At 41.4% G+C, this 27781-nt stretch overlaps 5 protein-coding genes across 9 annotated transcripts in view; 1 reads left to right on the forward strand and 4 right to left on the reverse strand.

Moving 5' to 3' along the window:
• The window catches only part of ahcyl2b (adenosylhomocysteinase like 2b), a 42295-nt gene extending 38596 nt beyond the window's left edge, over window positions 1–3699 (reverse strand). The window contains exon 1 of the mRNA XM_046378437.1: window positions 3302–3699. Coding sequence (XP_046234393.1) covers window positions 3302–3637 — 336 coding nt within the window. The 5' untranslated portion in view covers window positions 3638–3699. The remainder of the gene's footprint in view (window positions 1–3301) is intronic.
• Window positions 3700–4468: 769 nt separating this feature from the next.
• On the reverse strand, window positions 4469–11429 carry tmem209 (transmembrane protein 209). Of its 2 annotated transcripts, none has more exons than XM_046378439.1 (15): window positions 10976–11429; window positions 10448–10606; window positions 10229–10287; window positions 9772–9903; window positions 9384–9613; window positions 8997–9201; window positions 8591–8766; window positions 8356–8427; window positions 8150–8246; window positions 7515–7640; window positions 7259–7356; window positions 6749–6863; window positions 6512–6609; window positions 5419–5492; window positions 4469–5312 (listed from the first exon to the last, which is right to left on the reverse strand). In XM_046378439.1, the coding sequence occupies exons 2-15, from the start codon at window positions 10585–10587 to the stop codon at window positions 5258–5260; spliced, it is 1677 nt and encodes a 558-aa protein (XP_046234395.1). In that variant the 5' UTR covers window positions 10588–10606; window positions 10976–11429; the 3' UTR covers window positions 4469–5257. The 2 variants fall into 2 exon arrangements, with proteins under 2 accessions (XP_046234395.1, XP_046234396.1); XM_046378440.1 differs by lacking the exon at window positions 10976–11429 and adding an exon at window positions 10747–10863.
• A 117-nt stretch (window positions 11430–11546) lies between these two features.
• Window positions 11547–17520, reverse strand: prdm4 (PR domain containing 4). Of its 3 annotated transcripts, none has more exons than XM_046378434.1 (12): window positions 17395–17520; window positions 17007–17058; window positions 16611–16726; window positions 16182–16370; window positions 15213–15983; window positions 14836–14985; window positions 14301–14419; window positions 14125–14210; window positions 13895–14022; window positions 13267–13815; window positions 12585–12753; window positions 11547–12474 (listed from the first exon to the last, which is right to left on the reverse strand). In XM_046378434.1, the coding sequence occupies exons 3-12, from the start codon at window positions 16723–16725 to the stop codon at window positions 12129–12131; spliced, it is 2622 nt and encodes an 873-aa protein (XP_046234390.1). In that variant the 5' UTR covers window position 16726; window positions 17007–17058; window positions 17395–17520; the 3' UTR covers window positions 11547–12128. The 3 variants fall into 3 exon arrangements, with proteins under 3 accessions (XP_046234390.1, XP_046234391.1, XP_046234392.1); XM_046378435.1 differs by having other exon boundaries at window positions 17374–17481; XM_046378436.1 differs by lacking the exon at window positions 17395–17520 and adding an exon at window positions 17160–17328.
• Window positions 17521–18628: 1108 nt separating this feature from the next.
• LOC124053753 (achaete-scute homolog 4-like) lies at window positions 18629–19463 on the forward strand. Its single transcript, XM_046379214.1, has 2 exons — window positions 18629–18789; window positions 18879–19463. The coding sequence occupies exon 2, from the start codon at window positions 18889–18891 to the stop codon at window positions 19384–19386; it is 498 nt and encodes a 165-aa protein (XP_046235170.1). The 5' UTR covers window positions 18629–18789; window positions 18879–18888; the 3' UTR covers window positions 19387–19463.
• A 3748-nt stretch (window positions 19464–23211) lies between these two features.
• Window positions 23212–26684, reverse strand: sapcd1 (suppressor APC domain containing 1). Of its 2 annotated transcripts, XM_046379716.1 has the most exons (5): window positions 26666–26684; window positions 26033–26207; window positions 24136–24306; window positions 23678–23833; window positions 23212–23446 (listed from the first exon to the last, which is right to left on the reverse strand). In XM_046379716.1, exons 2-5 carry the CDS (start codon window positions 26129–26131, stop codon window positions 23357–23359), a joined length of 516 nt encoding a protein of 171 aa, XP_046235672.1. In that variant the 5' UTR covers window positions 26132–26207; window positions 26666–26684; the 3' UTR covers window positions 23212–23356. The 2 variants fall into 2 exon arrangements, with proteins under 2 accessions (XP_046235672.1, XP_046235671.1); XM_046379715.1 differs by lacking the exon at window positions 26666–26684 and having other exon boundaries at window positions 26033–26287.
• Between the last annotated feature and the right edge of the window lie 1097 nt (window positions 26685–27781).

Consider the following 27781-nt stretch of genomic DNA (forward strand, 5'->3'; position numbering starts at 1 on the left):
AACACAAATGCTTAGGGATCACATTTAGGAAACATGATATGCAACACTTAATGGATTCCCAAAAAGGTTTTCAATGGGCCTCTAGAGCAAAGTACATGCATTTGATGCAGATGCCGAACTGGACTGGAGAAAGTTGAGCTTTGTAATAAACACCAGATGTCTTTCTGAATACATAAACTCTTCTTCAACACAATTCTCTTGCCAAGTAGAGCAGCTACAGGTAAGTGTAAGCCTGCTTACCAGTGCGTGCTACCAGGAACACCAGCTTAGTGGGTGACATAACATTACGTCAGAGAGGGATGACCTCACTAACACACTGGTCTCTGCACTCATTCAAAAACATCACCGTGCAAGCTTTCCTAAAACAGTGTAAGGAAGTTTAGTCAATGACAAATTTCAAAGGTTGTGAGAATTGATGATGTCAGTATCATGATGGCGCACAAGTAAGGTTGGCCTGCTGTAAAAACTGTCTAACCACTCTAATGCTACACCAGACAGAATACCAAATTTTAAAACAGTATGTGACTAAAACAAGGCTTGCCGCAGCATTAGACTACATACCCATGAACAGTGTCCATGCTTGCATATAGTCTAGGTGCCCGCAGAGCTCTTTGCTCATTTCCCCTCTCTTCCCAAGAAGGTATCACCCTGGATATATATTATATTATATTATATTATATTATATTATATTATAGATATTCGTACCAAGTCAGTGTGGGTTACAATGAAACTCATCGCTGAGCAGAAAAGCTTACATCTGGGCTCACCTACAACAGAGAGCTGGCCCTTTTAATCCCCCCATGTGGTGACATGATAAAGACATGGATTAAAAGCTATCCAGTCATCCAGTCACTCAGTCAGCCACTGCTGTTGTCTGCCTGCATACTTGCACTATCAGCCCAACTGCTTCACTTACCCTTTACTGCACTGAACAAGCAGGATTCAGCAGATGCACAAGGCCAGGCTGTGGCCGTATATATCTATAATGCAGAGAGCTATAAGACCCACACTGACTTGTGATCTATAAATAGGCTGGAAGCAACCTTCTGTCCTGGTGGATAAACACTACAGTGGTTGATCAGACTATCGCAGCGACAATGCACTGTGTACTTAATTTATTATAATGGATGGATTTTTCCTCCTATGTATGTCCATCCATTACTAAGACTGTGCATTTTATGAATTAAAAAAAATGATGAAATGATGAAAAAAAAAAACGATATCTACGGTAAATAAAAAAACAGAGCCTATGGTCTCTACCACCTATAACCTCATGTTTTATTCCAAAATAACATTGTTAAAAACACAGCAGAACAATTGGCAACTAAATATAAGTGAGACATTAACCGGAGACAACTTTCTTTATTACTAGAGATACTAAAAGATAAGCTTTTGATCGCGATATTTTTATTAAATAAAAAAAAAAAACATTTAGCACTTTGGAAATGAACTCTCTGTATCATGGTCTTGGATGTGAACCTGGTCTCCTCGATAAACCAGATGTGGCTGTTGCTGTCTGGAACTTCCAGTTCTGGTCCCGTCCCGTCCCGTCCCCCGTCCCCCCCCGACCCACCCCACCGGTGTGGTTCAGCCTGTGGTCCCAGTGTTCCTAACAGCTGGTTGACTTCTGTATTCCTGATTACTGTGACAATCTGAGGTACGTAAAGCCATCTGCTCTGAGCTGCTGTCTGTGCGCAGTCCATTCTCACGTAGTACTATCCTGCCCTCCTCCTCTGGGGTTTCTATTGGGGTGTCCCTATGAGTCGTCCAACAAGATCAGATCATTGTCTTTGTGTAGGAGTGGGTGTGGGTGGTGCGTGTATCCCATCTGTCTTGTTCCCCAGGTTTCACCCTGACAATCGGCAAACCATTAGGTTTTCTATCCCAACTGTTCACAGCGAAAACACAGTTAACGAGGATTTTTCATTCATGTGAAAGACAGAGCACAAACTAATCAACACAGACTGTTAAGCCAGTTTCGAAACCAAAATATATTAACAATGACTTTGTTAAAAACACATGCCAGGAAGTTGATAAATCGGTCTCACCATGCACATATCTAAAATCAATTCCTAAATCTGACCATCACTGATAAAGTTCCCTACAATGACCACAGGCTATAAATCACTGTTCGTAATAACTTTGATCAGAGGAATAGAGCCGCAAATTTCCTCAAAGGATTCCATATCAAAACCGTTCTTCCCTTGAACATTGCCCCTTAGAGCCACTTCTATCCCAATCAAGGATTTGTGAGAGACAGAAAGATTAGATTAATTTAAGGCACAACCACATCTAAGCACTCTTTTTTTATCCTTGCTTGCCAAGAAAATAAAAACATGCTAAGTCAATCTGAACTTTGAAAAAGCAACAGGGGCAGGAACTCCCTTCACTTAAGTATAGGTGCTCTAATGGCTAAATCGGGTTTGAAAAAACTAGGTGACAGGAGTGTCCTGGGGTCACGGATTACCGACTACTATTATGACTGAGTTAGATCACACATTGGGTGACACTGCCTCAGTCAAACTAAACTTACCAGGGCATGTTAAGCAGCTGACTGCGATTATACTTTATATACTGACATGGGGTCAGGCAAGGAGCAATGATCATTTAAACTATCTAGCAGATGCAAAACTTTAACACAATCTTACCTTGGGATGCACATCATTACCAATAACGTGTCATGACAGCCAAATAAGATAGATAAGCTCTGACTGAAAACAACCATACATTACTGCAATAAGATACCACGTGTCATAAGACTGGAAGTTACTAGCTAAACTGTCTGTTTTTCTTCTTGACCAAGCAAAAGTTGTAACTGCAAAAGCAGATTAGCTAAGATACAATCTTAAGCTTTCATTCAAGTTGCTGATTGAGCATTTTGAAAGGCATAACATTATTTTTGCCCGTGGCAATGCTAAAAGGGGAATAGCTAAATGCTTATTTTCCTTTTTAGACACTCAATCCCAACCAAACTTGTGAAAACAGTTGAATACTTTTATCCACCTACTGGAGCTCATGTCCTACAGACTTGGCTATGTCAGCCTATGTGAAAAGGGTACACTTATTTTTTTTAAAAACGTGTTTGATTCTTATTATACCCTCTACATTGTTATTAGCACGTAAAACCATTATTAAAGGGGTTAACTGACACAGCTGAATCAGCGTAGGGACGAGCTAGCCCGTTAGCATCGTCACACAATGCAGGCTTTCCCAGCGAGCTTTCATTGCGGCGAGGTGCTAAGTGGTGTTCCAGTAACATCGACAATAAAGTAGCTATGGAGAAAAACGTCGTCTCACCCACCTTTTTCATCCGCGGGGCTTCGGCAACGGTACCGTCACGGTTGACAAAAGCCTCTCCGCCGTTCTGTTGCGGGTCCGTCCGCTTCATAGCCGACGCTTGCGGCATCTTCGCGGGGTTCGGGGTGAGCAAACCCAGGCTGCCTTCCCCGGCTTTCGCAGAGGGCTCCGCTGTAGGGGAAGCAGCAGCCGAGGAACCGGCCTCGTGCGGGTCGTTCCTGGCGAGGTTCTTGCCTTCCGAGGTCGGTGTCATCGGGGAACCAGCCGGTAAGTCTTTCCCGGTGGGGACGTCTTTGAGTTCGACCTCTGCCATTTTCGCTGCCACAACCTGGACTGACATCGCTGCAGTTTCACAAAGTCCTTATTCCAACACAAATAACGAATCAAGCGGATGTGAGCGGAGAAGCGACGATGGCCAAATGCATTATGGTCCTTGTAGTTCAGCCAAGTATCTCATAAATCTTCTCCTCATGCAAACTTCAACGCCACTGATGGGTACACGGCCGATCTTTTACAACCCGTTAGTGAAACTGGAGGGGGGGCAACATTTTTAACACATGCATTTCATTTTGCTGAAACGCAGTTCTAATAGACCAAATCAACTGCATTTCCCAAAAGGAAATGCTGCACTGTGAAATGTATTGTGGGAAATGAGGTTTGTTATAAAAGAGGACGAAATTAAACTACAAAACAAACACGATTTGCGCAAGGTGATGCTTGTTGTTCACATGGCAATCACATATAAACATTTCTCCAGGGTTATCTATACATAAGCTATAATTTTCTAAATTATGTGATTAATTTTTAGTCTCACATGTGAAGAATAGTACCTCCGGTATGCACTTAATCACTTGTAATATTGCACTATGAAGGACATGCTGCTACATCACAAAACAGCTTATGCTCAACCAATATTGGCACAAAAATATTTTAATGTTATCTGAAATTGTCGGTCAGCCTCAAGCCATCCAGTGGACGTTGCAGCACAAGACACTGCATCACATTACAGTGCTCATGCGGTAGATATGCAGTATGTCATATGAGATAATACGACCAGTAGGAAGGTCAAATCATAAATAAATGAACTACATTGCCACCAAGTGGAGGCCTATAATAGTCAGAAAATATCAAATACAGTCAAGAGGAGGGAAATTAATAAGCTTCACTTGAATCTTTTTAATATCTCAAATTTTATTTTCAGCTCTCATGTGACATTTGTAAAATGGTATTGAAAATTGAAAACAACGAAACATGTAGAAAGCAAAACGTAACCAATGGCTGACACGAGCATCCAGGATCAACGTCATTCAAATCTCTTTTGTAAAAGACACTGTATTTAGAAAATAGAACTTGTTCTCTTCCACATATCAAAAGAATTGACACTTCTCATACTTAAGTGTTGGACTACAACCTACTGGAAGCTTTGCAACCGCAGAAAATTAGATTTTTTTGTGTATAGCTTCCATTTTTCAAAGTTTAATTTCTGTCGATGATTTCAAGCATGTAAGGAGTATCTCTAAATATGCATTCATTGAACTACATTAACAAAAAACAGCACACCATAAAAAAGAAACAAGTTACCTCCACACATACTGTATTTGCATTCATGCTAAATGGGTCCGAGCCCTTTGCCATCCACTAGTTAAATCTGAGGTATATTATTTACAAGGCTGCCATGCTGGTACATTCTCAAAATACAAAATCAGAAAACCAGATGTTAAAAAATACAACTCTTCATTGTATCAGAAGCATACTGTGGTGTCACATACTTAAAATGTCAATGACAATACAGAATGTTGAAAATTTGTCCACCAAAAGTGATGAAATGTCCTTTCAAAGTGACGTGCAGCTTTTCTGATGTGCCCCTGAACGAGCAGTGGTTAAGCTGAGGTGGTATTCCAGACTGTGTGGAAAATATATATCTGCTAGTAGCTTTTTGTTGCTTATAAAAGATGATGAATCAGTCTTCGAATATCCACAAGATGTTCACACCAGAAAGGCCAAGATTCACCCTCCTGAAAAAAAAAGTACAAAAAGCAATTGAATTATCCTACAAATACTTGTGTCAACGATTATTTGAGCTAGCAGGCCTTTTATGGGATTTTAGACAGAAGTACTCACCCCAGCATCCCTGACTCCTTAGTCTTAATAACGTAGAGGAACATGAGGATTGTGTGGAACAGGTTGTTCCTGCCCTATGATAGAAATCAAGATGGGTTCATGTTAATGTAATCAAAGTGTCACAGCAAAGGAAGACATCCTGAACTGTTTATCAGAAGTCTGTTTTGATCCCAAGAGTCTGCTGGCTTGTATTTGGGACATATGTGGGGATTACTGGCATAAAAAGGTCCCTTGTCTTGTATTTCTCAACAACACCCTATAAGAACACCCACACGAAGTTTACAGGATGATGAAAAAACATTTATCTCCCAAATGTTTGTTGATGTTTTGTAACTGTTAGCTGTAACTACGCAGTCACATGACTGCGTAGTTACAGCTAACAGTTACAAAACACACTTACATACTCACAAACATACTTACAAATGGAAAACATCATACCTTGTTAGAAATTTGTGTCACAAAGCTCCCCCTGTTATCTGTATATGTATTTATTATTTTGCATTTCTTTAAGCATTTGGCAAGCTCGGTCCTTAAGGGAGTCATTAAAGATGATGTGATCTTATGTTTGATTTACACTGTCACCTCAGGGAGACACAGCTGACAGACAGCGGAGCACCTTCTCCCACAGGCTGCTACAGCTCTGCTGTCGAAGGGACAGATACAGGAAATCTTTCCTGCCACATGCCATCACACTGTACAATAACAGCTAAACTCTGGTCATAACATACAGTCACTATGCACTTTATATGTTTTACACACTCGGTTTACTGCACCTTACATTCTACTTTATTTTGCACATTGTATATACAACAAATAAACAGTGATTACACTGTTTATTTGTTTGTTTTATATTGCTATTTTTAACATATTTTGTATAGCTTATTGTTTGTATTACTCCTGCTGCACTGTAATTTCCCAGGTTGAGATCAATAAAGTATATCTATTTATCTATCTATATAAATAGCACAACTTAGAGGGTACTAAATAAGAAAACCATGAGACAAGTTTCTCTTGGGATTTAAATTCAAGTCGGTATTATAAGAAAACAAGCTCTTCTGTAAGAGCATGAAAAACCGGTTGCTTTTGCTTTCACCTTAGGTAGGCTGTATATATGTCCCTGGTAGATGAGTTGGTAGTGGGGGGGGGTGGTGCTGCTTTGGTGGATGCAGAAGAGGCTCTCCTTGGTAACATCTGTGACAGTTTACACAAAATGTAGGACATGAAGATAAAGAGGTGGGCAGAAAAATCAAAAGAACACAGTAAAAATTACAAGCATTTTATTATTATTCATTACTATTAGTCCTGTGTGTGTGTGTGTGTGTGTGCTTACCAGGTTTGTCTGGGGTGTGGCTGAAGTGCTGTGAGGTGAAAGTCTTCCCATCTGGGTACTTTGGGTGTGGCGGCAGTCTGGAGTCCAAGTACGTACAAAATACATGCATGAGGATCTAGAGGGGCAGACAAAGTATTTAGCAGAGGTATTTAGGAGATGATGCCCCACTGACAACAAAAGCCTCTCAGACTGCTACTGTATCTTGTCTGCAGCGCAGATCCTGCAGTCCTGCAAGTCTATGAAAATACATATCAAACAGCCTAATGAATAGAATGGTTTAGTTGTTCCGCAAAAAATAAAAAGGCAACAATTCAATGATTGATTATACTGCTGTAAAAATGAATTATATAATTAAAAAAAAATCACTGGATAAAACACGGTATTTGAAAACATCACTTTGGGCTCTTGAAATAATGACATTTTTACAAGGTAACTGGTTGAAGAACAAGCTTGAAACATGTGCTCGACTGTGTGTTTGTGTGTGTGTGTGTGTCTTTGTTTGTGACTCACAGCACAGTCAGTGGGAAGGTCTGTGTCCCACTTCCTGTTCTTCAGATCACCACCACTATTCCAGCGAAAGGAGCTCATGCAGCCGCTGTGTGCCAGCTCTGACCAGACAGAATACACACGAAAAACAAACATGATAAACAAATTACAAATGTGTTCTACTACAACTACTAAGACCATAAAATTTTGACCCCACCCCCCTTGCACACAAGCCACCATATTAGGCTTATATCAAATGTACACACATCAGTGAACCTACCTTTTATGCGGTCCACTAGATACTCCTGGTTGGGAGTGCTGTCCAGATACTGGACAATAGAGTTCATCGTGGGGATGGACGAGGCTTTCATCACTGCTGCTTGTTTCAGGCTGCTGATGCTGGCCTCTGGTGAACCAAAGTATGAAAACTAGTGAGACTCCAAAATTATGAGAAAAATACTTCCCAATCAGAGTAACAACAACTAGAAATGACATACTGCAAGTAAAAATGTGAGTAATATACTTTCTTAAACTGCTTTCCTTATGGGCATTATATTTTCAATTTCAGTCCTGAGAAAATCTAGAACATCTAGAAAATTACAGAATAAAGGAAATATCAGTTCTGTTGCTGTAATATGAAAACCCTTTCCTTCAACTTAACTTTGCACATTCATTTAGAAATTCAAGTGCTATAGCCTTTTATTTTTATACGAAAACACATAAAACCCATACATTTCTAAAAGAGTAAGCTAATTTTCTTATTTCTTATATTAGGATTTATTTTAAGATCTAACATTTTTATCCAGTGAGATTACTTAGAAAAATATATTTCTGGAACTTAAAGTTAGTTTAGATAACAGCAGTGTGAGGACAAAGCACAATCGCCGTGATCCATGTTCTCTGCCAATTGTTTACCTCCTATCTGGAGCTCAGGACAGCCCATCCTCCTGAGCTGGCTGTTGACAGAGTCAATTTCTTTGACCAGGGGGACCAAGATGGTGTCACTGATCCACTTCAAAAGACACAAAAAGATTTGTTTTTAATATTTTTTTCTTACTCAAATCAAATTTAGGTGGAAGTCTCTTGAGTATGCGATTTGGTAAATAGGTTTGAATACTTACGTTTCTAAGTTTGGCTGTCCAGCTATCAATGCGGTCCACTACAGGACGGCTGGTTGTGATTCTGGCCCACACCTACATGAGAGGAAGGAAAGGAGACATACTTTCATGACAATAACACACTTCATTCAGACAAAAAAAGGACTCACAGTGTGTGTGCTATCTCATTTTGAAAAACAAATATTTTGTTTTCTTTATGAAGATACTGCAACAAACCATGCAATGCTAATGTACAAACCTCCTCTGCAGCCTGTTTGGATCCCAGGTCCGTCTCATCCTTGTGGGCAGATGGGGCCTGAGAGCGGCAGGCTGGCTGGTACAGGAACTTCCTCAGGCTCTGTGCATAATCTCCCACTGAGCGGTTGTAGTTCCAAAATGTTGGGCTGTGGTTTGGAGACACGGCCTCTGGACTCCCTATAGAGTATCATTTCATCATCATGATGATATCTAAAAGGTTTCATTGTATAATCATAGACGTCTAATTATGTTTTCAGATCATCTCAGATTGAGATAATAATTACTAAATTCTCTGCCAAAACTATTGGCACAACCTTCTAAAAACAAACTCTTAGTCTACATCCATCTATTTCAAATATACTAGAGACTCTGGGTGATGGAGTTCCTACAAAACTGATATACTGTACCCAGCTGGCTGCGGTGACTCTTCTCCTCCTCTGTGCGGAGGAACCTCTCCAGGCTTTTCAGGTCTTCCATACAGTCCTCCTTGCTTCCAGGAGAGTTAAACACTGAAGGGGAAGTGCGATATCGAGCTCTCAAGCTGGAGCCTTCTGCTGGTCCAATGCTGCTGGGGTAGGGTGAGGAGCCAGGGGAGGGACTGTAGTTCAGAACCTGAGAAAGGAAAAAAACTCATTGTGAATTTGCAGACATGAACATGTACCTAACATCTGATAATTTTTAAAATTTTCCAGTCTAGAGGAAATTCATTCATTATATTGGTCCACTACACATCTCCAGGCTAAATGTACTTTTTCCTAGAACCCAGATAAGAGTAACAGTAATGATGGACGCACCTTTCCAAAGGCCACTGAGGGAGAAAAGGGGCCTCCAGCACTGCTTGGGGTGGCTGGGCTGCTAAGAGGAGGGCTGTACCCAGGCACACAACTGGGAGAGAACTTGGGGCTGGTGGTGGCTGGCCGCGAGGGGCTGAAACTCAGCACGCTTTGGCCCTGCAGCGGAGATGACTGGGCTGGAGCTGGGGTCTCCTTTTTTTCTGGCTTTCGTGGTGGAGAGGCCTGAATACCTGTAAACGGGACAGACAACAACCAGCATATTTAATGAATCTCATACTTTAAAAAAAGACTATGTGTATTTACATAAATGTATTAAAGATGAAATAAAATGAGTGAAAAATACAGATTCTACACTCAAAAATTATAAAAACAAAAACCAGAAGCTCACTTGTGTTTCTCAGACCCAGGAGGCGATGCTGCTCAGGCGATACAGCGATGGAGGAGGGAGCCATTGTGTATTTGAAATATTTCCAGAAGTCAAAAAGAGCATTGAGGCTAAATAAAGACGCTAGCGCTAGTTCTGCAAACAAGGACAGAAGAGAAGCGAACACTTAGCATACAAGGTCTTTTTCAACAAAGCATAAACACAAGGCTGTCTGTTAGGGTCAAATTCAATTTCAGATTTTATAACATTCTGTCCATTCTGTCATTAAAATAAGGATGAATTCAAAAATATTTTAAGCATCACTGTAAAAGAATATGCTCGTTAAATTTCCCAAAACAAACTGATTGAAAATACAACTCAGGCTGTTAATGCAATGCCAAATAATGATTATGTGCTGTCATTTTCAGTCTTTTAAACACCAAGAGACATCCTTTAAAATAGCAGAGTGCAGGGACCTCACCAATATACCATATAGGCCAGTAGGTGATGTTGTAGTATCGGCTCAGCAATTTCCCTGACCTAACAGAAAAGTCAAAAAAGACATATAAATATCACTGTGCAGTGCACTGGAAGATAAGAGATGGAAGATGGGAGATTGAGGGGTAGTAAATCAGTGTTCCATTACAAAGGACTGCTTGTGTGTGCAAGAGAGCACATTACCGAGCTTGGAATAACTTACATTTCAGTATAAATCATGCCAGCCAGGGACACGTTGAGAACAGCCCAGGCCAGGACCACCTGGCGAGCCTGCTCCTCCCTCCTCATCCTCAGCGCCCTGTCTATCACACTGGGCATCCCTTCTTTCGGTGGGGTCAACATGATTTTATCAGTGTTCAGGCTGAGATGAGGAAGAGAGAAAAGCAGCATAAGACAAAACGTGTATGCAGCGCGTTAAGTTTAAGACGAGATTAAAACATCCCATGCGTTTTCTACTGAAACGTAATGCGCGTTACAGAACTTCACTATCTGTTAGCTTACTTAGACGTTGGTCAGACAGAGGCATGACATGTGTAGCCTCCACTAGCCAATATGCTAGCTAAGCGGTTAGCTAAAGTTAGCTAGCTTAAACATAAACATTGCAGAATTTTTACGGAAATAATTGTTTCGTTTCTCTTTCATAATATTCAGCCAATAATACAACATATATGTCAAATGTGGTACAGCCAACATAGAAATACAAAACGTAAGAAATACAGATAATTCATACCAAGTAAAAGTGAATGACAACCACGGCGCTGCATATTTTGTATTTTAACCGGAAACTAAAGACTGTACTTCCGGTCAAAGCTCTTACTTGTAATTAATACAAATAATAATGAATATATCACAACAGAATTTTGTTTACAGGTATTATTTACTTGGCTGGATTGTCATACATATTACGACAGTTATGCGTTTGATTGTTGTTTATTAAAAGAATAACATCTTCGTAACTTGCCAGATGAATTTTCTTCAGGTAATGCCGTGTCTGATCAACTGTTTCAATACTATTAATGTATTTATCTTATTGTTTGCTTTTAGTCATATTGTGGCTTTAGTTACAAATTATATCGAGGAAGTGAGGTATTCACATGGCCAGATGGGGGCGCTGTCTATACTTTAACCACATGGTTCTGCAATGTGTGACCATGTGTTGAATGATCATGCAGTCCATGATCATTATGGTTAAAAAGCAATAACAGCCCCAAGAAAATGAAACGTAAAAGTAAAGTAAATGAAATGTAAAGTAATAGTTTATGTTTTTAACTCTGTCAAGCATAACAGTCTTTAACATAAAATAACTGTGAATGTTCATTTATTAAAACATTATGTAACAGATAGGCTGAAGCTATAACATTTTAACATTGACACAATGAAAACATTGATGCCCAGATTGCTGTTTCTCAACAGGATCACATCCACAGACATTTTAAATTAAAAAAACCCCTTGCTTTTAACAAATAAATAATTAAAGCACAATTACATAAGGATTAAATGCAAGAACAGGGCACCAGAATTTTTAATTGACATTAATGTGCAACTACAAATTAACATTATACCAGTCACCCCATGTTAGTGGATCAAAGAAAAAAAACAAATAAGGAGTTCAAATGAATGAATGACAGATAGCTTATATGAATCCCATCAACCAACATTTGTAGAAATACAGTCAGATCTTTATCAGTTGCCAAAGATTATTTTAGCAGCAGTAATATGCTTGTGAGGCTAAACATATATTGATTGTAAAATTAAATTATCAATTGTTTGCCATTGAAATTTGACTATATAACTAATATTTGGCAAAAACTATAGAGGTAAAAGTCAGTATTGTAATAAAGTAAATAAATTAAAAAAAAGACATCTCAAGAGGCACAGTGTTGTCAATGAGGGGGTGACAGGGACTTTTCAGAGTTATATCCTCCAACATCTAAACCACAGTCTTCACTGCTGGCTGAGTTAACATGTCTCTCTCCTCTTCCATCATCATCCTCTTCCTCCTCTTCATCTTCTTCCTCATCCACATCCTGCTCCTTACGGGACACTCTCTCCGTCTTGGGCCCTTTGCATATCTTGAGGTGACGGGTTAGGTGGTACTTAGTGAGGAAAGCTTTGTGGCATTTCTCGCAGACAAAGTCTCTTCGGCCCTCGTGAGAGTTCATGTGCTTTTTCAGGTGGTTGGTCTTGAGAAAATGTTTATTGCACTTGGGGCACTGTATCCGTCGTTCGCTGTGGTAGGAAAGGATACAAAAGGAGAAATTACATATGCTGGTCTACCGACTTATAAAAACAATTAACTCCCTCAGCTTTATTGAGAATACAATGAATAAGCTACATACTGGGTGTGAGAGAACATATGTTGTTTCAGGTCATGTTTCCTGATGAACGCCCGATCACAGAGCTCACACTTGAGTTTCTCTGCACCGGTGTGGATGAGCATATGTGACGCCACATGAGACTTCTGGGTAAACGACTTCTCACAAACCGTGCATCTATAGTTCTTCTGACCTGTTTGTGGTGGGGAAAAAACAGAGTTTCCAAATTTGAAAAAGGGTTCACGCAAAAGTTTGACACTTTGAAATGAAGCTACAGCGGTCAGCTTAGCTAAAGACTGGATACAAGAGGAAACATCTATCCTGGCTCTGTCCAATGGTAACAAAATCCATGTGCTAGCTACAGCTTCATATTTAACAAACAGAAATGAGTGGCACGGAGTTCTCATCTAAACTCTCCACCAGAAAGAACATAAACATATTCCCAAAAATGTTTAACTTCCATGTTTAAGAATCTTAGAAGAAAGTGGTACAAGATGCCCTGATATTGTTTTTAAATTAGATTTTTTTTTTTGAGATGCACATAGTCTGTTGCAATTTGTCTAAGAAAAACCTTTGTAGATAGCTGAGTTTTTATAATCATGAGTTTTTATATGTGGCCTGTTGGGGAAACACAGCAAGAGTTGGGGGGAGTTAGTATGACAGCTGAAAAGACAGACGTTTACACGTCAATGATTTCAGTACACACCTGTGTGAATCTTGAGGTGCATCCTGAGGTTGCTGGGATCGCTGAAGGCTTTACTGCAGTATTCACACTTGTGAGGTTTCATCCCCACGTGCCCCATGAAGTGCACATTGAGCTTAGTGGATGTAATAAAAGCCCGGGAACACATGCTGCACTTGAATTTCTTCTCCCGTACATGACCCTGACCTTTCGCTCTAGGGGTAACGTTACTAGAGTTTCTGCCCCTTCCGCCATTGTTATCACTGTTTGTTTGTCCTGCAGCGTGGGCATGACAAGGCCACGGGGAAGAGGAGGAACTTGAGGTCCCATTGGTCAGCTTCTCTTCCTGCTGACCGTGTTGCTGTTGCTGCGGTGGTTGTTGCTCTTGTTGCTGCTGCGGTTGTTGTGGTTGCTGCTGCTGAGAGTGGTCCTGCTGCGATGGGCTGTGGCTGTGTGGAGGCTGATTATGGCTGTGGTTACTGTTATGGCTGCCGAGATGAGACTTGAGCTCAGAGAAGGAGGAACACTCTTTGCCACACTGGCATATCTGGCCTTCAGGCACCTGAGGAACACCTGTGGCGAGACAGAAGCCTCAGTGTGACTTCTTTAAAAATCCAAACTATACACTATATTTCATCATCTGTCATCTCACCCATCAGCCTGCAGTAATCTCTGCTGTAGTAGAACAGTAGCTCCTGGTCCGGGTGGATCTCTGTGGTGGTACAAAAGAACAGTTTCCCGCTGGCAGGGTATGCCACCAGGTTCTGCTCTTCACGGGTTCTAAACACGTACAGCAATTAAGAGTTATTTATTAGTATATCAGCTAGACTGAATTAATATGGCAAACGCTTCAGAACTCAACGTTTTGCGCTGGCATCAAACCTTGCTTTGCGGACAAACATCATCCAGTTGCACTCATTCTCGTCTGTAGTCACAATGTAGAATTCCAGCACGCTGTTGTGGTACATCTGAAATAGAGAAATGGGTCCATCTACTTATCAAGGTTTCTCACCACAGACTGTGACAACCCTCAGTCCAAACAAAGCCACTCCACTCACCTTCCATATTTGTGGCGTGTCCTTTTCTGGCCAATCAGAGAGATCCACGTTACTACAATGCTGGCCCACCATTGGTCCAAAGCAGGTCCTTGGAGGAATGACGTCCCGTGCAAAAACCCCTGAGAAGCATAAACACATTTTATGAATAACCTCATTGAAGGTATACCAAATGAGTTTTTGGCAACCCATTTATGGTATGTGCTACCTTTCTAATAATATTTTCTTTACACAATGCATCTTAAACTCCTACGGTTTTGTTACTTCATTATGGCTCTCAAAAAGAGCCTCAGCAATCACGTTTGAGTGCATAAAAGCTTGTGTGGGCTGTTCCGCTGATCTCCAAACATAAACGAATAAACTATAAGAAAAGTGACTGAAAACACTCATAAAACTCCAGAGGATAAAAAATTTACTTAAATATCATTCATGTTCTCTCCTGCACATGTGGACCACAGACAGCATATCAGACCACAGAATACGGCATACTTTTGTAACAGCCACAGAAACCCTGGTTTCAGGTGGTGTGTTATCTCACCGAGTGGTTCAACAGCCACTGAGATGCGCAGGCACAGTGGACGCGGCAGAGAGAGGCGAGCTCGGCTTTGGATGGGCGCATCAGGGATGAAGGTGACTGGTCCGTGCTCAGGGCAGTCTGAGGTATATGAGCGCTCACACAGTGTGCACCCTGGAAGAGAATAACAGCTAAAAAGTTAGTGAGCGTAACACTCACCTCTACCTACTGCCTGTTCACAATGTCAAACGCTTTACTTAACAATTAACAACTAGTTTAAATTATATTTTTGCTAAATAATGGAATGGTAAGCTTTATACTCTATCTCAAACACATGTTCAAATCCACTGAAATATCAGTTTTTTTGACATGTGAAGCATGTACTACTAAAACACACTCACAGATGGTGTAGGCAGTGACCATATTCTCCTTGTTGGAGGTAGAATCCTCCAGCTGCAGGGTGGAGTTGACCAGCACCAGGTTGTTTTCTGGACCCAGTGACACCTCTGCAGTAATGGGGGACACATTCACTGCCTCCAGCCCCATCCCAGAGTGTCCATGCAGCGACACTGGCTCCAGCTGACCCTGGCTGGCCATAGAACCAGTGAGCACCACACTGACAACACCTGAGTTCAGCTCCCCATTTGAGTGGAGCTGCTCCCCAAGTCCTCCTGCTCCTCCTCCGCCAGCGTTCCCTACTCGGCCCCCCATATGATCTGGCTCCATCACCACCGGCAGTTCGAGCACAGGGGGCCCATGGAGGGGCATAACACCACCAGATGAGTCCACCCCAGTCAGGCCCTCGTGCGGCTGAGGCTGCCGCCCCCCTCCGAGCTGCTGCTGTGTGTCAGACACTGTCACCACCCCGACTCCATCCATGGTAGCCAGCTCCTCTCCCATCCGGTCGGGGGACATGGGACTGCTGACACGTGACTCCATGGCCAACCCTGTAGAATCCAGTTCATGAGCACCAGTCTGGTGGAGGTCTCCCTGGCCACTCACCTGTCTTGAGTCCATAGGCACCAGGCCCTGTTCCAGTGGGCCTCCAGGACCACTGTAGGGATCCAGACCTGAGGGATTATTACTGGCCACAGACAGGGTCCCATCCATGTTAAGACTGCTGGGATGAATGTATTGAGGTGGTGGACGGTCTGCCAGATAGGACAGGATACCTACAGTAGGGCAAGAAACAGTGAACTTGATTAGAAAAACAAAATTTAATGTACTGAGCAGAAAGCAGTGATTCATTAACTAAAATAATTTCAGTTCAAAAGGAAACAGAAGGAAAACTACCCTTCATCATTTGTCCAAAGTCCAATTAAACAGGCATCTACACTACAATAATGTGGCTGACACAAACAGCACCCTACCTGGCAATATGTGACGGAAGTAGCTGCTCTCCAGGTGTGGGTAGGGAGGAGGCGGCAAGGAGTAGTTCCTCTCTGGCAGGCCACACATCACTCCTCTATCACTCAGTGGACCCATGGGGAGCATCAGCGAGAGGGCAGAAGGAAGAGAGCCCAGCGAAGGCCCCAGACTGGGGATGGCCACTGGCATACCTGAACCATAATGATGAGTCAAAAGCAGATAATAAACACAGATTTAAAAGGATCGCAGCCTGAGACTACTGCACGGAATTAAAGATCGCACAGTCCGTATTAACAACTGGGATCTAGACAAATCTAAATGTACTTTCTAAATCTAGCTTGAAGATTGCACAAGAAATCAGAATATACTGTAATGCAGTATGACTGTCAGTGAATATGCAAAGCCGAGCGAAGAGGCCGAGTCTTTCATACCTGGAGTGGGAATGGGGTTATGTGTGGGAGAGGTGGGCAGACCCAGGTGACTGGCACTCACTGAGGGCACACTGAGCTGGTCCATGCCCACAGGACTCAGGTTCATGTCATTCATCCTGGAGAAAAACCATCAGAGCTAAATCGTGACTGAGTAGTGAGCCGGTAAGCCACCGACCATATCCCAACAACTAACTGATTGTTTACGCTTTTCGCTGCTGTTTATACACAGTTAGCATTTTGAAGAACTGGATCTATGCTCCATTATCTTGCGATTGGTGGAGAGTTGTTTTTGAATAAACTTGTAAATATTCGATTAACTTGGCCCTTGTGTGAAACTGTCAGCTCATACACACACACAGGCGAAACACATACGCAGTGTGAGCAGCGTTAGCTTACCTGAAGTCAATAACTGATGTCCATCACTGCTAAAGGGTTTATATTTCTCTCCCTGTGAAATAAATGACCTGATATGAACAACAACTTAATGCACCGACATGCCAATCATGATTCTGATACAACTCCAAGTTAAACAGTTAAAACAATAGTTACCGTGTCATCTAAAATGACTTGTTTGCAACTAGTTAGCGAAACATCAACCAGTTTTGTCACAATGCTAACGCTAGCCTTGCTAACTTACACTTACAAAAATCGTTAAAACAGAAAACTGTCAGGTGTTTCAGACAGCTGAAAGATACAACAGATAAACCACGCTACAAACGTGCTGGCTCATTGCAAGAATACCGATTATATGAAAGGACGATACCTTAAAACCATCAGAACATACCAACACAATGCCTCCTTGAACGGGGCCATGACAACATTGCTGCTCTCCGCGCGCATGCGCTCTTGCACAGTAGGAGTGGAGGAGTTTTTTGGCTGATCACAGGTCAGTTGTTTTTCCGTCCTCCACCCTCCTGAGAAGCGGCGGGTCATCGCGGGGCCAGGAAAGCCAAGAGAGCCAAATTAAAAAGTTACAAATACCTACTCACTGATTTCGTTTTAGGGGCCAACTTCAGCTACATGAGCTAAAATTGTGCAGCTGCTGATTTTGCTGAGTGTCTTTCTCACAGGTGTAGGCCAACATCCAGGGCTGCGAGATGAAGGCTGGCTGTGAATTGCGTGTTTTGTCTCTTTTTGGTAATGAATTACCCTCAAAATATGAGTGGTGATAGTCTGTAATTATAGTGAAAAGGCGATGAGAAAACCCAAGAGGCCATCTGTGTTGAATTTGTGTACATGATATCATTATAGGGGTATTAAACATTATGTCAGTATATATATTTTTTAATATCATGGTTCTCGTTAGTACCAGAAAAAATAGTAAAAGTATATGAAATGCGATGAAAACCTTTTCACCTTTTCTTGTGCTATTAAACATTACATTAATACAAGAGGCTGTGGAAGAGAAACCAGCTCACTCAGACATTCGAGGTGGACAACATGGTCATTAGAGGTAAACAAATTCCATTAGATTGAATGTATTTAATTGTCACAACACAAGTGGTGACATTTTTAATATTAAACATACTTTGCGTCGATATTAGCATTAAAATGTTCAGTGTACGTTGAAGAAGCAGAACCTTGTTTTCAAAGTTTCAGAGTTTTAAGCCCCTCAGCCTCCACAACCCGTTTATGGCAGGGATGCGCATGATGAACAACAGATATGCCTTTGATCAAAATTAAACAATTGAAATTAGAAAATTATAGATAACATTTCAGAAATGGCACCAGCCTATGAGAAGCTGCATTGCGGTGCGACTACTCATTACATGCAGCTGGTGCCTGTTTTATTTTTGCCCCTGAGGCAGCCTGAATTTGGCCCTGGATATATACATGAAATAAATGATTTATTAAAAATCAGTTAAGTCAATTATTACAAGCCCGTGAAGTTCGGCACGGGCATTGTTCATAATGCGAATACCTTCACAGTGTCGACGGAAGGAAGAAAATGTTATGTAAACAGTTTTATCTTGATGAGAAATCACAGGCTGCATCTCCGCCCCGAATCACACCCACCATGTCTACACCTCAAAAACCCAACAAACAAGTTGTCACACAGACTGACAGCCCCGAACATGAAGCATGTACTTATGAAAGATCAAAAGATCACAGTCCAGGTAGTTAATAACAGAGCTGCGAGATTTTAAAGGAAACGGAGATGATCGTGTGACTGTGACAGGTAAATTGCATCATTATACATGTATGGCGCAAGATTGGCTGCATACGTTTAATTGCTTAATTTAAGACTGTCTCACTTTTGATTCATAGAAAAGCTTTGATGGAGCATATTTCACATGTCCGACCGCTGGCTCTCCACGGCTTCTCCATGGATAACAGTGGTGCACACTACAAGGATGCGCTTCGACTCGGACTGCCCTTCCACCTAGACGCTGCATACCTCGACCCTGTGCAAGGCCACAGGTTACCCTACAGACGATTCTCCTATTTCCCCTTTCATGGACCCCTCGGCGTGTATGATTACTCCTTCGAGCCTGCGTTCATTCGGAAAAGGAACGAAAGGGAGCGGCATCGAGTACGCTGCGTAAACGAAGGTTACGCGCGGCTTAGGGAGCATCTGCCCCAGGAGCTTGAAGACAAACGGCTCAGCAAGGTGGAGACCCTGCGGGCAGCTATTGACTATATCAAACACCTGCAGAGCCTGCTGGATTTAAACGTGTCAGGGATGGAGGTGTCACTTGAAGACGCGCGTAACCACGCGCCGCTGCCGCAGAGGACAGAGTGCCACGGCGACGGAGAATGCAAAACTACTTACTAACTTTCACTGCTCTTCTCTGTGATCTGCTGTACATTCATTAATTTCTAAAGAAAGTAAAACGTGCTTTATTAACCCAATTCCCACTGTCTGAGTTTGTTCCACTGCGTGCGCACTGAGCTTAAACATCGTTTGTTTACGTGCAGAGAGCGACGCCAAACAACCGCAGTAAAATAATGTCAAAGAAGACTAAATGAAGTATTAAACTCTGATTATTTCTGTTGCATATTATAATTTTGGTTGATTTTTATCGTCTTATGACATGAGCTGCCAGGTCACTGCTAGAGTATTTATTCCTCTATGTAACACTGAAAACACCGAATGACCTGAAAAAGAAAACACAAAGAAGCGAAAGAACTTCTGATAAAGTGTTCCTCATGTTCGTAAATACTGGATAAAAAAGAAATCTTGGTCGTAGTGTAGACTACAGGTGAATATCAGAAAAGAAAAAAGTTATGAAAACTATTTTGAGGGAAGTTGAAACGCTTCATATTTTTTAAAGGTGATTTTGGGGAGATTTCAAAGCATATCTTTGCTTCAATTAAATTCCAAAGCTATAAAGGATGGTATCACACATCAGCAAGTGCCTTTCGCAATCAGAAGCTCTGTATAAAACAAACTAAATGTAACACATGTCCGTATCCTTTCTGAGACGCTGCTCGTCCTGACCGGTGTTGACATCTGTAGCTTATTCCCAGAAAACATCGATGTGATTGGTAATCACACGCGCGTGTTTCATCGACAGGTAATGAGTCCAGCGTCACGAGTCGTTTATAATGAAACACAGACACAGACAGACACGTATATACACTGGCTGTAAAATCAGAACACTTACTGCGATGTTATGGGCCTTTGCCTCTGCAGGAGAGTCTCAGGTGCACATAATGACATCATTAGCAGCCATTTTAAACGAAGTACATTTGCCCAATTAGTCAGCTTATGTATTTTATGTATTTTACATGAGTATTTCGATTTTATGCATATTGATACTATATAGCTTTTAATTTATCTAACAACTCATTAATGATGATATTAATAAATAAAGACAGTGGTTCCCAAACCCTTAAACTCACACAAATTAGACCACCAAAAGATTTTGTCCCATTGTTCTACCACCAGAAAATATTTTTTTAGAATTAGAAATTAGAAAATAATTTTACTCTCATGGTAATATTTTTAGTGTGTGAAACCAATGTTATAAACAATCCTAGCTTTTGTAGTTGCTTTACTTATGGATGGAATTATAGTGAAAATGAATTATTCCCCTTATTGCAGGGGACATCCCAGACCCTGCTTTGAGAACCGCTGCATCTCATAAAGAAGTTGGAAATAGCCCTTCTTCTGGCTGCAACAAGTACACTTAAATGTGTCATTATAATCCAGTGATATAACATATATATTCTGAAATGGGCCTTTCTGCATTAAGTATATTTTTGATGCAAAGATTTTGCATGCAGTACTTTTACTTGTAACAGAGTACTTTTACACAGTGGTATTTCTACTTCTGTTTAACTAAAAGATCTGAATGTCTTCTGACGCTGATATTGTTGTGTCTTGTTTTAGTTGCGGCCAGTGGAAGTGAATATTACATTACAGTAATAGAAGCACAGAAATGAAATCTCAAAGTGTCTGTTCAGAAGAAAGTCCCTCTCATTGTTTTTAGTTACCTGAGTGCTCCTCAAAGACCACCTACTTACTGAACAGTCTGAGGGCTCTCAGGAAGTTTTACTCTCCTAATAGTTTAAGGAATGCATTTATGAGGGAGCCCTCAGCCCCGCAAGAGCAACCTCCAAAAACACCTCCTCCTCTCCACTCCATTTGTGTGTTTATACTTCCCACCTCCGCTGACCTGCACGGAAACAGCTCACAATTTCAGATATTTGGCAATAGCAAAACCACAAATCTGAGAAAGAAAGCAAACATGATATTGTACACAAGTAAAAGGGATCTGAAGAGACCAGCAAGAGTGCAGCTCAAGTGAATTGTGTTGTGGCACTGACAGCCCCAAAGGCATGCCATGCCCATAACAAAAGGTGTTTGGCTGTGCAGTATGTGAATTAGACCCAATAATTAGTCAAGTGCTGGTACCCTGGGCTTGATGGTTCAGTGGCAGTCTGAAAATAGAGAACATGAAGCTACTTAAATGAAAGCCTCTGCCCGCAATGGATGTTTTCTTTCCTGATGCACACAGGCTGATTCTAATCTGATCCCAGCACAGATTCCTTGCAGCCATTGTTCAGTTTTACTTGAAAAGTTGTTGCTGATGCATGAATGTGATTTAATATGGAAGACAGAAGAAAAGCTTGCTACTTTATTTGGACTATTTCAGTTTATTTCTGGAATTATAGCACATGTGGTAACTCCTGACATTGTCAATTTTGTGCCACAAACAACTGCGCAAAATTTTGTCATCTTAAACCAAAATGCTCCTAAACTGCACCCTATCTTCTCTTTACCTACTCCCGTGATGACAGTATGCTTCAGACACACATGGCCACCATGGGCATCGGAGTAAACAGCACACTTGTGGACAATAACTCCACTATTCAACTTGTGTAGATGAGCGTACATAACAAGATTCTGGTTAAGGATATGAAGCAAAAAAATGCAAACAAGTCAAAATGTTACAGTAGTATAATCAAACAAGGTAGAGAAGGGATTGGCTTTAATGTAAATATTAAACTTTTTGATCCTTTGATGAAAGGAGAAAGTAAACTTATATGATCAGAGAGCACCCATGTTCATGTCAGACACGTATCTCCTGAGTGCAAGAGATTTGAGTTCCACATAAAGGTGGCTAATGTTGTCTTCTGTCTGAAAGGCTACAGATTTGCTCAGTGCAGGAGGGAGAACTCCTGCAAACACGCATGATGGCGAGGCTAGATAAAGTTTATCAGCTGAGGTGAGATCAGTACAAGACCACCGGGAGAGGTTTCTGAGACGTGTCGAGACAGAGAAGCCCACATTCAGAGACGGAAACGGAACAGCTGTGGGTAACAGGACTCACAGTGACGCAGGGCTGTCCTCTGCACGCGGCAGAAAAAAGTACAGATGCACTTCAGTTAAGAAGCTAAAAATTGTTTACAGCCACATTTGAGACTCAAGGGATTTTCTTTCGCAATAAATAACGTCAGTTTTGAAGCTCATCACTGAAAGTATAACAAACAGGAGGTGTGGTGACTACAGTGTTGCATGAGGCAGCAGCAGATAAAGAATCAGTTTTATCATACGGTAGCGGAAGAAGTATTTTACTAATTTACCATGCGATAAAAAAATTGTAGCTGGTAAAGTTGGAACAATTTTAACTGCTTTATATGCCTTTTGGTGGTTTGAAATAGTTTTGTATGTAAACTTTTACTGTGAAAGAAGAGAATGAAAAGCATCATAAACTAGCCTAAAATAGAAATCTCAAGAAAACGTTGTGCTGAAGTAAATGCGTTTGGGTGATGATCACCATGCATATTGTACTTCACTGTAAGGTGATTCTGTTATTTTGTCCACCTCCCGCACCTCCTTCACACAGTCAGTTACAGGAGTATAAACCGTACATGAAAGATGGCAATCGTACTATAATAAACCTCAGCATTGTTATCATCATTACATCAACAGCTAAAAAGAGAAAACATTCATGGGAAGATATTTCATGATGCATGATAGAATCAGGGCTTGGCTATGATAAAGTCAGTTATTAAAGTCAGTTATTGACTCATCTCAGTAATGAGAGATGAAAATTATTGATCCCACAGAGGGAAAATCCACTTCTCATGGCAGCTCACAAGAACAGAATGGCAACATTTCAAGTTAATCAAGCCACAGAAGCAAAAGATGCATCATTTACTGGAATTTATTCATTTAAATACATATTTACAAGAGGTTAAAAATTAGTAACTGTGTCACATTGGGTGAAATATACGTTTGCAGTACAGCCCATGTGTTTGCCTGTGTGTGTGTGTGTGTGTGTGTGTGTGTGCAGTCAATGGGCTTGGAGCTCATCAAGCTGTTCAAGCAGAGCATCTTTTTCCAGCTCTAACATGGAGATCTGATGATTCTTGTTACTCACTTCCTGTCAAATGAGAAAAATGAAGCAAAACTAACATTATATAGACACAAACAGACATATCAAGAGTCACGGAACATTTAAACTAATCCTCTGGTTTAAAAGATCAGCAAAAGGAGAAAAACACTAAGCTGAGTAGAATTATGACAAAGAAAACCAAGGTGGGACTTGAAAGATGTGACTGAATACGTAACTTGAGAAAATCAATTCAGGTTAAACTTTTCTCTGTTTTCTTACCTGAGTCAATATTGTGTTGTGCCACCGGAGGTCGCTGTCTGCCACTGCCTCAGGCAGAGAAGGGATACTGCTGCTGGTGACATTGGGCTCGCTCATCACAGAGCCCAGGGAGCCATTCACCCGCTGGATAAGAGACCTGAGGAGGCAAGACCGAGCCTGTAGAGACACAGACAGGTGGCTGTTTATAGCCTGTAATTCAGAGGTATGTATGAGCTGATGACTGTTAAAGACTGCTGTTGAACCTTAATCATTTAGTGTTTTTAAAAAAACATATTTCTCAACCTGGAAAATCTGCATCCTTTTAATTTAGTGATTTATAAAATAACTCTAAGATTACCCTTAAAATAAAATGAGGTCAAACGATGGATGTATAAATGCCACAGCTCGCTCGTCAAGTCTTTTGCGGTCCATGCAACATACATTGTGGTTAGTAAAGTCAGTAATGTCCTGCGTGGTACCTCTGATGCACTGTCCATGCTGCAGCCGGCCCCACTTTTGGCCTCAGTGTTGAACTGCCTGGCTCTGTTCTCCTCTAGCCGCTGGAGGTACCAGAGACGAGTCTTCTCCAGGATCTCCAGACCTGAGCACAGGGCGTCTTTCTCCTGTTCTAGATCCTTCAAACGCTTAATCTGAGACATGAAGAACAAACGTTGATCAGGTTCACATAAGTGACGAGCCTAAACTGAAATTCTCACACCATGCAGCAACAGATTTCGTGACAGGACACCCACAAAATAAACGTGAGGGCTGGGTCATCACTGCTTGTGCCCACAAACACTTAAATGTTGAGTCTGATGATATATTCAGTTTTGTTGGGTATGTGTGTGTTCACCAGGGGGTTAACACCCTGCCTGCAGCCTGGTGTAAAGCAATGCGATGGACACAGCGCTGCCTGTTGTCTTCCAGAGGCCCCAAGGCTTTGTTTATATGAGCAGAGCCAATCTACAGAGCAGCAGGAGGCCTTTGGTTCCATTGTCTACACGCAGCTGGGTTACATGCACTTTAAATGGGTTCAAACAGAGCTACAACAGTGAGGAAATCGTAATACCTGCGGTGTCATGAGGACTTCATTTTTGAGGTAATGAGATGAATTAGGTGAACATCAGAAACACATAATGTATCACCAATGATTCATTTTAGCTCAACTTGATTTATCATTTTTCAAACGAGCAAAGAGATGTTTAAAACAGCTTGTGTTTTGTCCATTAAACAAAAATCTATTCATGTTGTTTTTTGACAGCTGCTTTCATGATCATTTATAGTTAATAATAGGATTTACAGTAGGGTGGAAAACTGGTTATACTGAGGCTTTAACAGGAAGCTGTGAGGGTCAGACTTGACATGTGGGAATGTGTCACTGGGGTGACTGCAGCCGTGTTACCTCCAGAACAGCGCTCAGACACGAGGCAAAGGTGGAAAAACTGACTGAAACTCTGTGACTCTGCTAGCATTTAAGTTCAACATCTGAGCAAACTTCCACTGTATTTTCATGTTTAATTCAGTTGTCTCAAAAATGCACAGGAAGTGCTGTCAAGATATTTTTAAAGGCCGAGTCCATTCCGAGTCCAAACTACTTTAAAGCCAACAAAAAGAAATAAACAAAGAACACAGAAGTTGCTTACGAGGAGCCTCTCCCCGGAAGCTTGGAGAAGGCTTTGAAATAACATGTAAACCTTCATTTTGGGAAACAAAATTTACAGAAAATTTTATTTAATATGACTGGATCAATAAAGTAGTTGCAATAAAATATTCTCTCTTAATGACTAATCAAAATATATTTTGGCACATTGCAGTGTTGGTTTGCGAGGATCTCAGTATCTCTAAAATTCATGGCTTCCACTATGCACTTCTGCTATCAATATCAACTTTTTCAATTGTTCAGTATAATAAATAGGGATATCGAAACAGAAACACCAAAACCACCTTTAACAACCCTAATAATGAACATGTGAGTGAATACATTTCCCACAACGTTTCATCTAAATGTTATGCATGTGTAAATCTGTGCACCTCCCTCTACAAAATGACTCTCGATAGACATCTGTATCATGTCACATTCCAGAAAAGTGGAAACGGTCATGTAAATGGTGACAAGTGGTGACACTTACAGAGACTCTGGAAGCGGTAAATGCTTAACTTTGAGTAACAAGTCAAACTTTGGAAGTGGCTGCTTCTCCTTGTACAGTTTTGACAGAACACGCCAGTGTGCACAGGGTAGCCGATAAGAATCACGAACTCAGGAGAAACATACTCGCACACAACAAAGACTCAGTGAGATGTTGTTGATAAGGATCAAAACACACTCACATATCACCCCCCCCAAAACACACACACACACACTACCTCCTTCCTCACCCATAGGTAGAAGCGAAGAGCGTCCAGGCTGTAGAGGCTGGTCCTAAGGGGGATGATCACGACGGTGTACGAGCCAGAGCCAGAGGGACGACAGGCCATGGAGAGGAGATCAGTCACTACTACTGCCCCATACAGCTGGCTGGACAACAAACAACAAACCACAGCTCCCCACCGGCTGACTCAGAATAATACCACAGAGACAGAGAGAGAGAGAGAGAGAGAGAGAGAGAGAATGAGCGTGTGTGTGTGTGTGTGTGTGTGTGTGAGGGAGAGAGAGAGAGAGAGAAGGCAAAAGTGGAAAAAAAAAGCAGCACGATACACAAGCATAGACAGTGAGGTGCCCCTGGGGCGAGGTAATGAAAAATTCCACATGTCACTGCTATGACTGGTTAATCGACATACGGTGACACTCAGAGAGAGGGAGAGAGAGAGAGAGAGAGAGAGAGAGAGAAATGGGTTGGAAAGAGGGTGGAACTGGCATCACAGGATCAAATAAAAGACAAAAGATAACAGCGAAAAGGCAATAAGGCACATGGCAGGAAATATAAAAAGCAGAGCTGCAGCTGTGAGGTTTGACAGGAGGATACAGATGTGATCAGCTTCTGTGTGTGTTCAGCACTGCTGGCTACAAACCTCGCTCATCCTGAATCATAGTTTTACAGGGAGGCTAAGAGGAAAACAGCCACCGTTTCACCAGCACTGAAAGGATTTCTCAGCTCAAGGGCTTGGCAGAACCGTCATGTCATCCTGGAGCTGAAGTGGAAGCATGACATTCTTCTGTAGCTGAATGAAAAGAGAGCGTGTGTGATTATTTTCTCCTTTTGGTTTCAGGTGAGCTCTCTGTTCCGACATGTTCCCAGGAATGTGACATAACCTGGATGTGTGCGAGCACAGAGGTGTGGACAACCGCTGCGAAGACAAACAAACAGAGCAGTCGAGTACAGTTGGAGTTACAGTGGAGCACTTTCAGCCGTGCTGCATTGACATCAGCGTCATTACTATCAGCGCTCAGCTGTTCAGCTGGTCAGAGCCAGCGCAGAAAATCAGTGACATATGTTGTATACTACAGCCTCAGGCCAAACTGGCTGTTTGACCCATTGGATGGATGGAAACCCACAGTAACACTGCTGGAAGAATTTCTTAGTGTGCTGTGATTTAGGAGAGAAGAATCAGAAGAAACATTTCTTATCATAACTGGCAGCTTCTTTGGCTAAATAACAGCAGTGAATATGATCACAGTTACACGCAGCAACAGTTACCAAATTCAAAACATAACAGTTAAAATGACAAATGCTTAGCATATTAATAACACACTTTTTCCAGTGTGTACTTTTATGAATCCTCCAAAAGTCTCATAACTTATTTTAATAAACATTTACAATAAAACAAATGGAATATGCAGTATGAAACTAATCCATTTCCTTTACTCTTTGTTCCTCTCTTTTCCCATCCTCCCTCCATTAGCTTATACCTCCAGTTAATTCAGCTAATAGAAGGGTAATATATTCTGTATCTAAATCTTTTTGTTATTCTAAAGATAAAAGTCAGTCTTTCCATTGTATTTCTATGTGTCAGGTTTCATTGTTTATTTATTTGTTGTCATTTATTTGCAGTTGTCACAAGATTAGCTGGCATTAAACCTCAATATATAACCAAAACATCAATACAGGAGCAATAAAAAACAATGACATAACCTAATTTATATGCTGATATAAACATCTTATATCTTATTATATACTACTGTTTGCA

This window comes from Scatophagus argus, chromosome 22 (genome assembly GCF_020382885.2).
Source record: "Scatophagus argus isolate fScaArg1 chromosome 22, fScaArg1.pri, whole genome shotgun sequence".
NCBI classification, from domain to species: domain Eukaryota; kingdom Metazoa; phylum Chordata; class Actinopteri; family Scatophagidae; genus Scatophagus; species Scatophagus argus.

Excerpts from the sequence above, each read along its gene's own strand:
- tmem209 (XM_046378439.1), bottom strand. The coding sequence starts at position 10,587 with ATGTTGACCCCACCGAAAGAAGGGATGCCCAGTGTGATAGACAGGGCG. Across the intron at positions 6,610-6,748 it reads CCACACCCCAGACAAACCTG|ATGTTACCAAGGAGAGCCTC; the intron begins GTAAGCACACAC and ends AAACTGTCACAG. Across the intron at positions 5,313-5,418 it reads AAGGAGTCAGGGATGCTGGG|GAGGGTGAATCTTGGCCTTT; the intron begins GTGAGTACTTCT and ends TTTTTTTTTCAG.
- prdm4 (XM_046378434.1), bottom strand. The coding sequence starts at position 16,725 with ATGAATGACATGAACCTGAGTCCTGTGGGCATGGACCAGCTCAGTGTG. Across the intron at positions 16,371-16,610 it reads TAACCCCATTCCCACTCCAG|GTATGCCAGTGGCCATCCCC; the intron begins GTATGAAAGACT and ends ATTATGGTTCAG. Across the intron at positions 14,023-14,124 it reads ATGTTTGTCCGCAAAGCAAG|AACCCGTGAAGAGCAGAACC; the intron begins GTTTGATGCCAG and ends GTACGTGTTTAG.
- LOC124053753 (XM_046379214.1), top strand. The coding sequence starts at position 18,889 with ATGGAGCATATTTCACATGTCCGACCGCTGGCTCTCCACGGCTTCTCC.
- sapcd1 (XM_046379716.1), bottom strand. The coding sequence starts at position 26,131 with ATGGCCTGTCGTCCCTCTGGCTCTGGCTCGTACACCGTCGTGATCATC. Across the intron at positions 23,834-24,135 it reads GCATGGACAGTGCATCAGAG|GCTCGGTCTTGCCTCCTCAG; the intron begins GTACCACGCAGG and ends GTGTCTCTACAG. Across the intron at positions 23,447-23,677 it reads ACAACACAATATTGACTCAG|GAAGTGAGTAACAAGAATCA; the intron begins GTAAGAAAACAG and ends CTCATTTGACAG.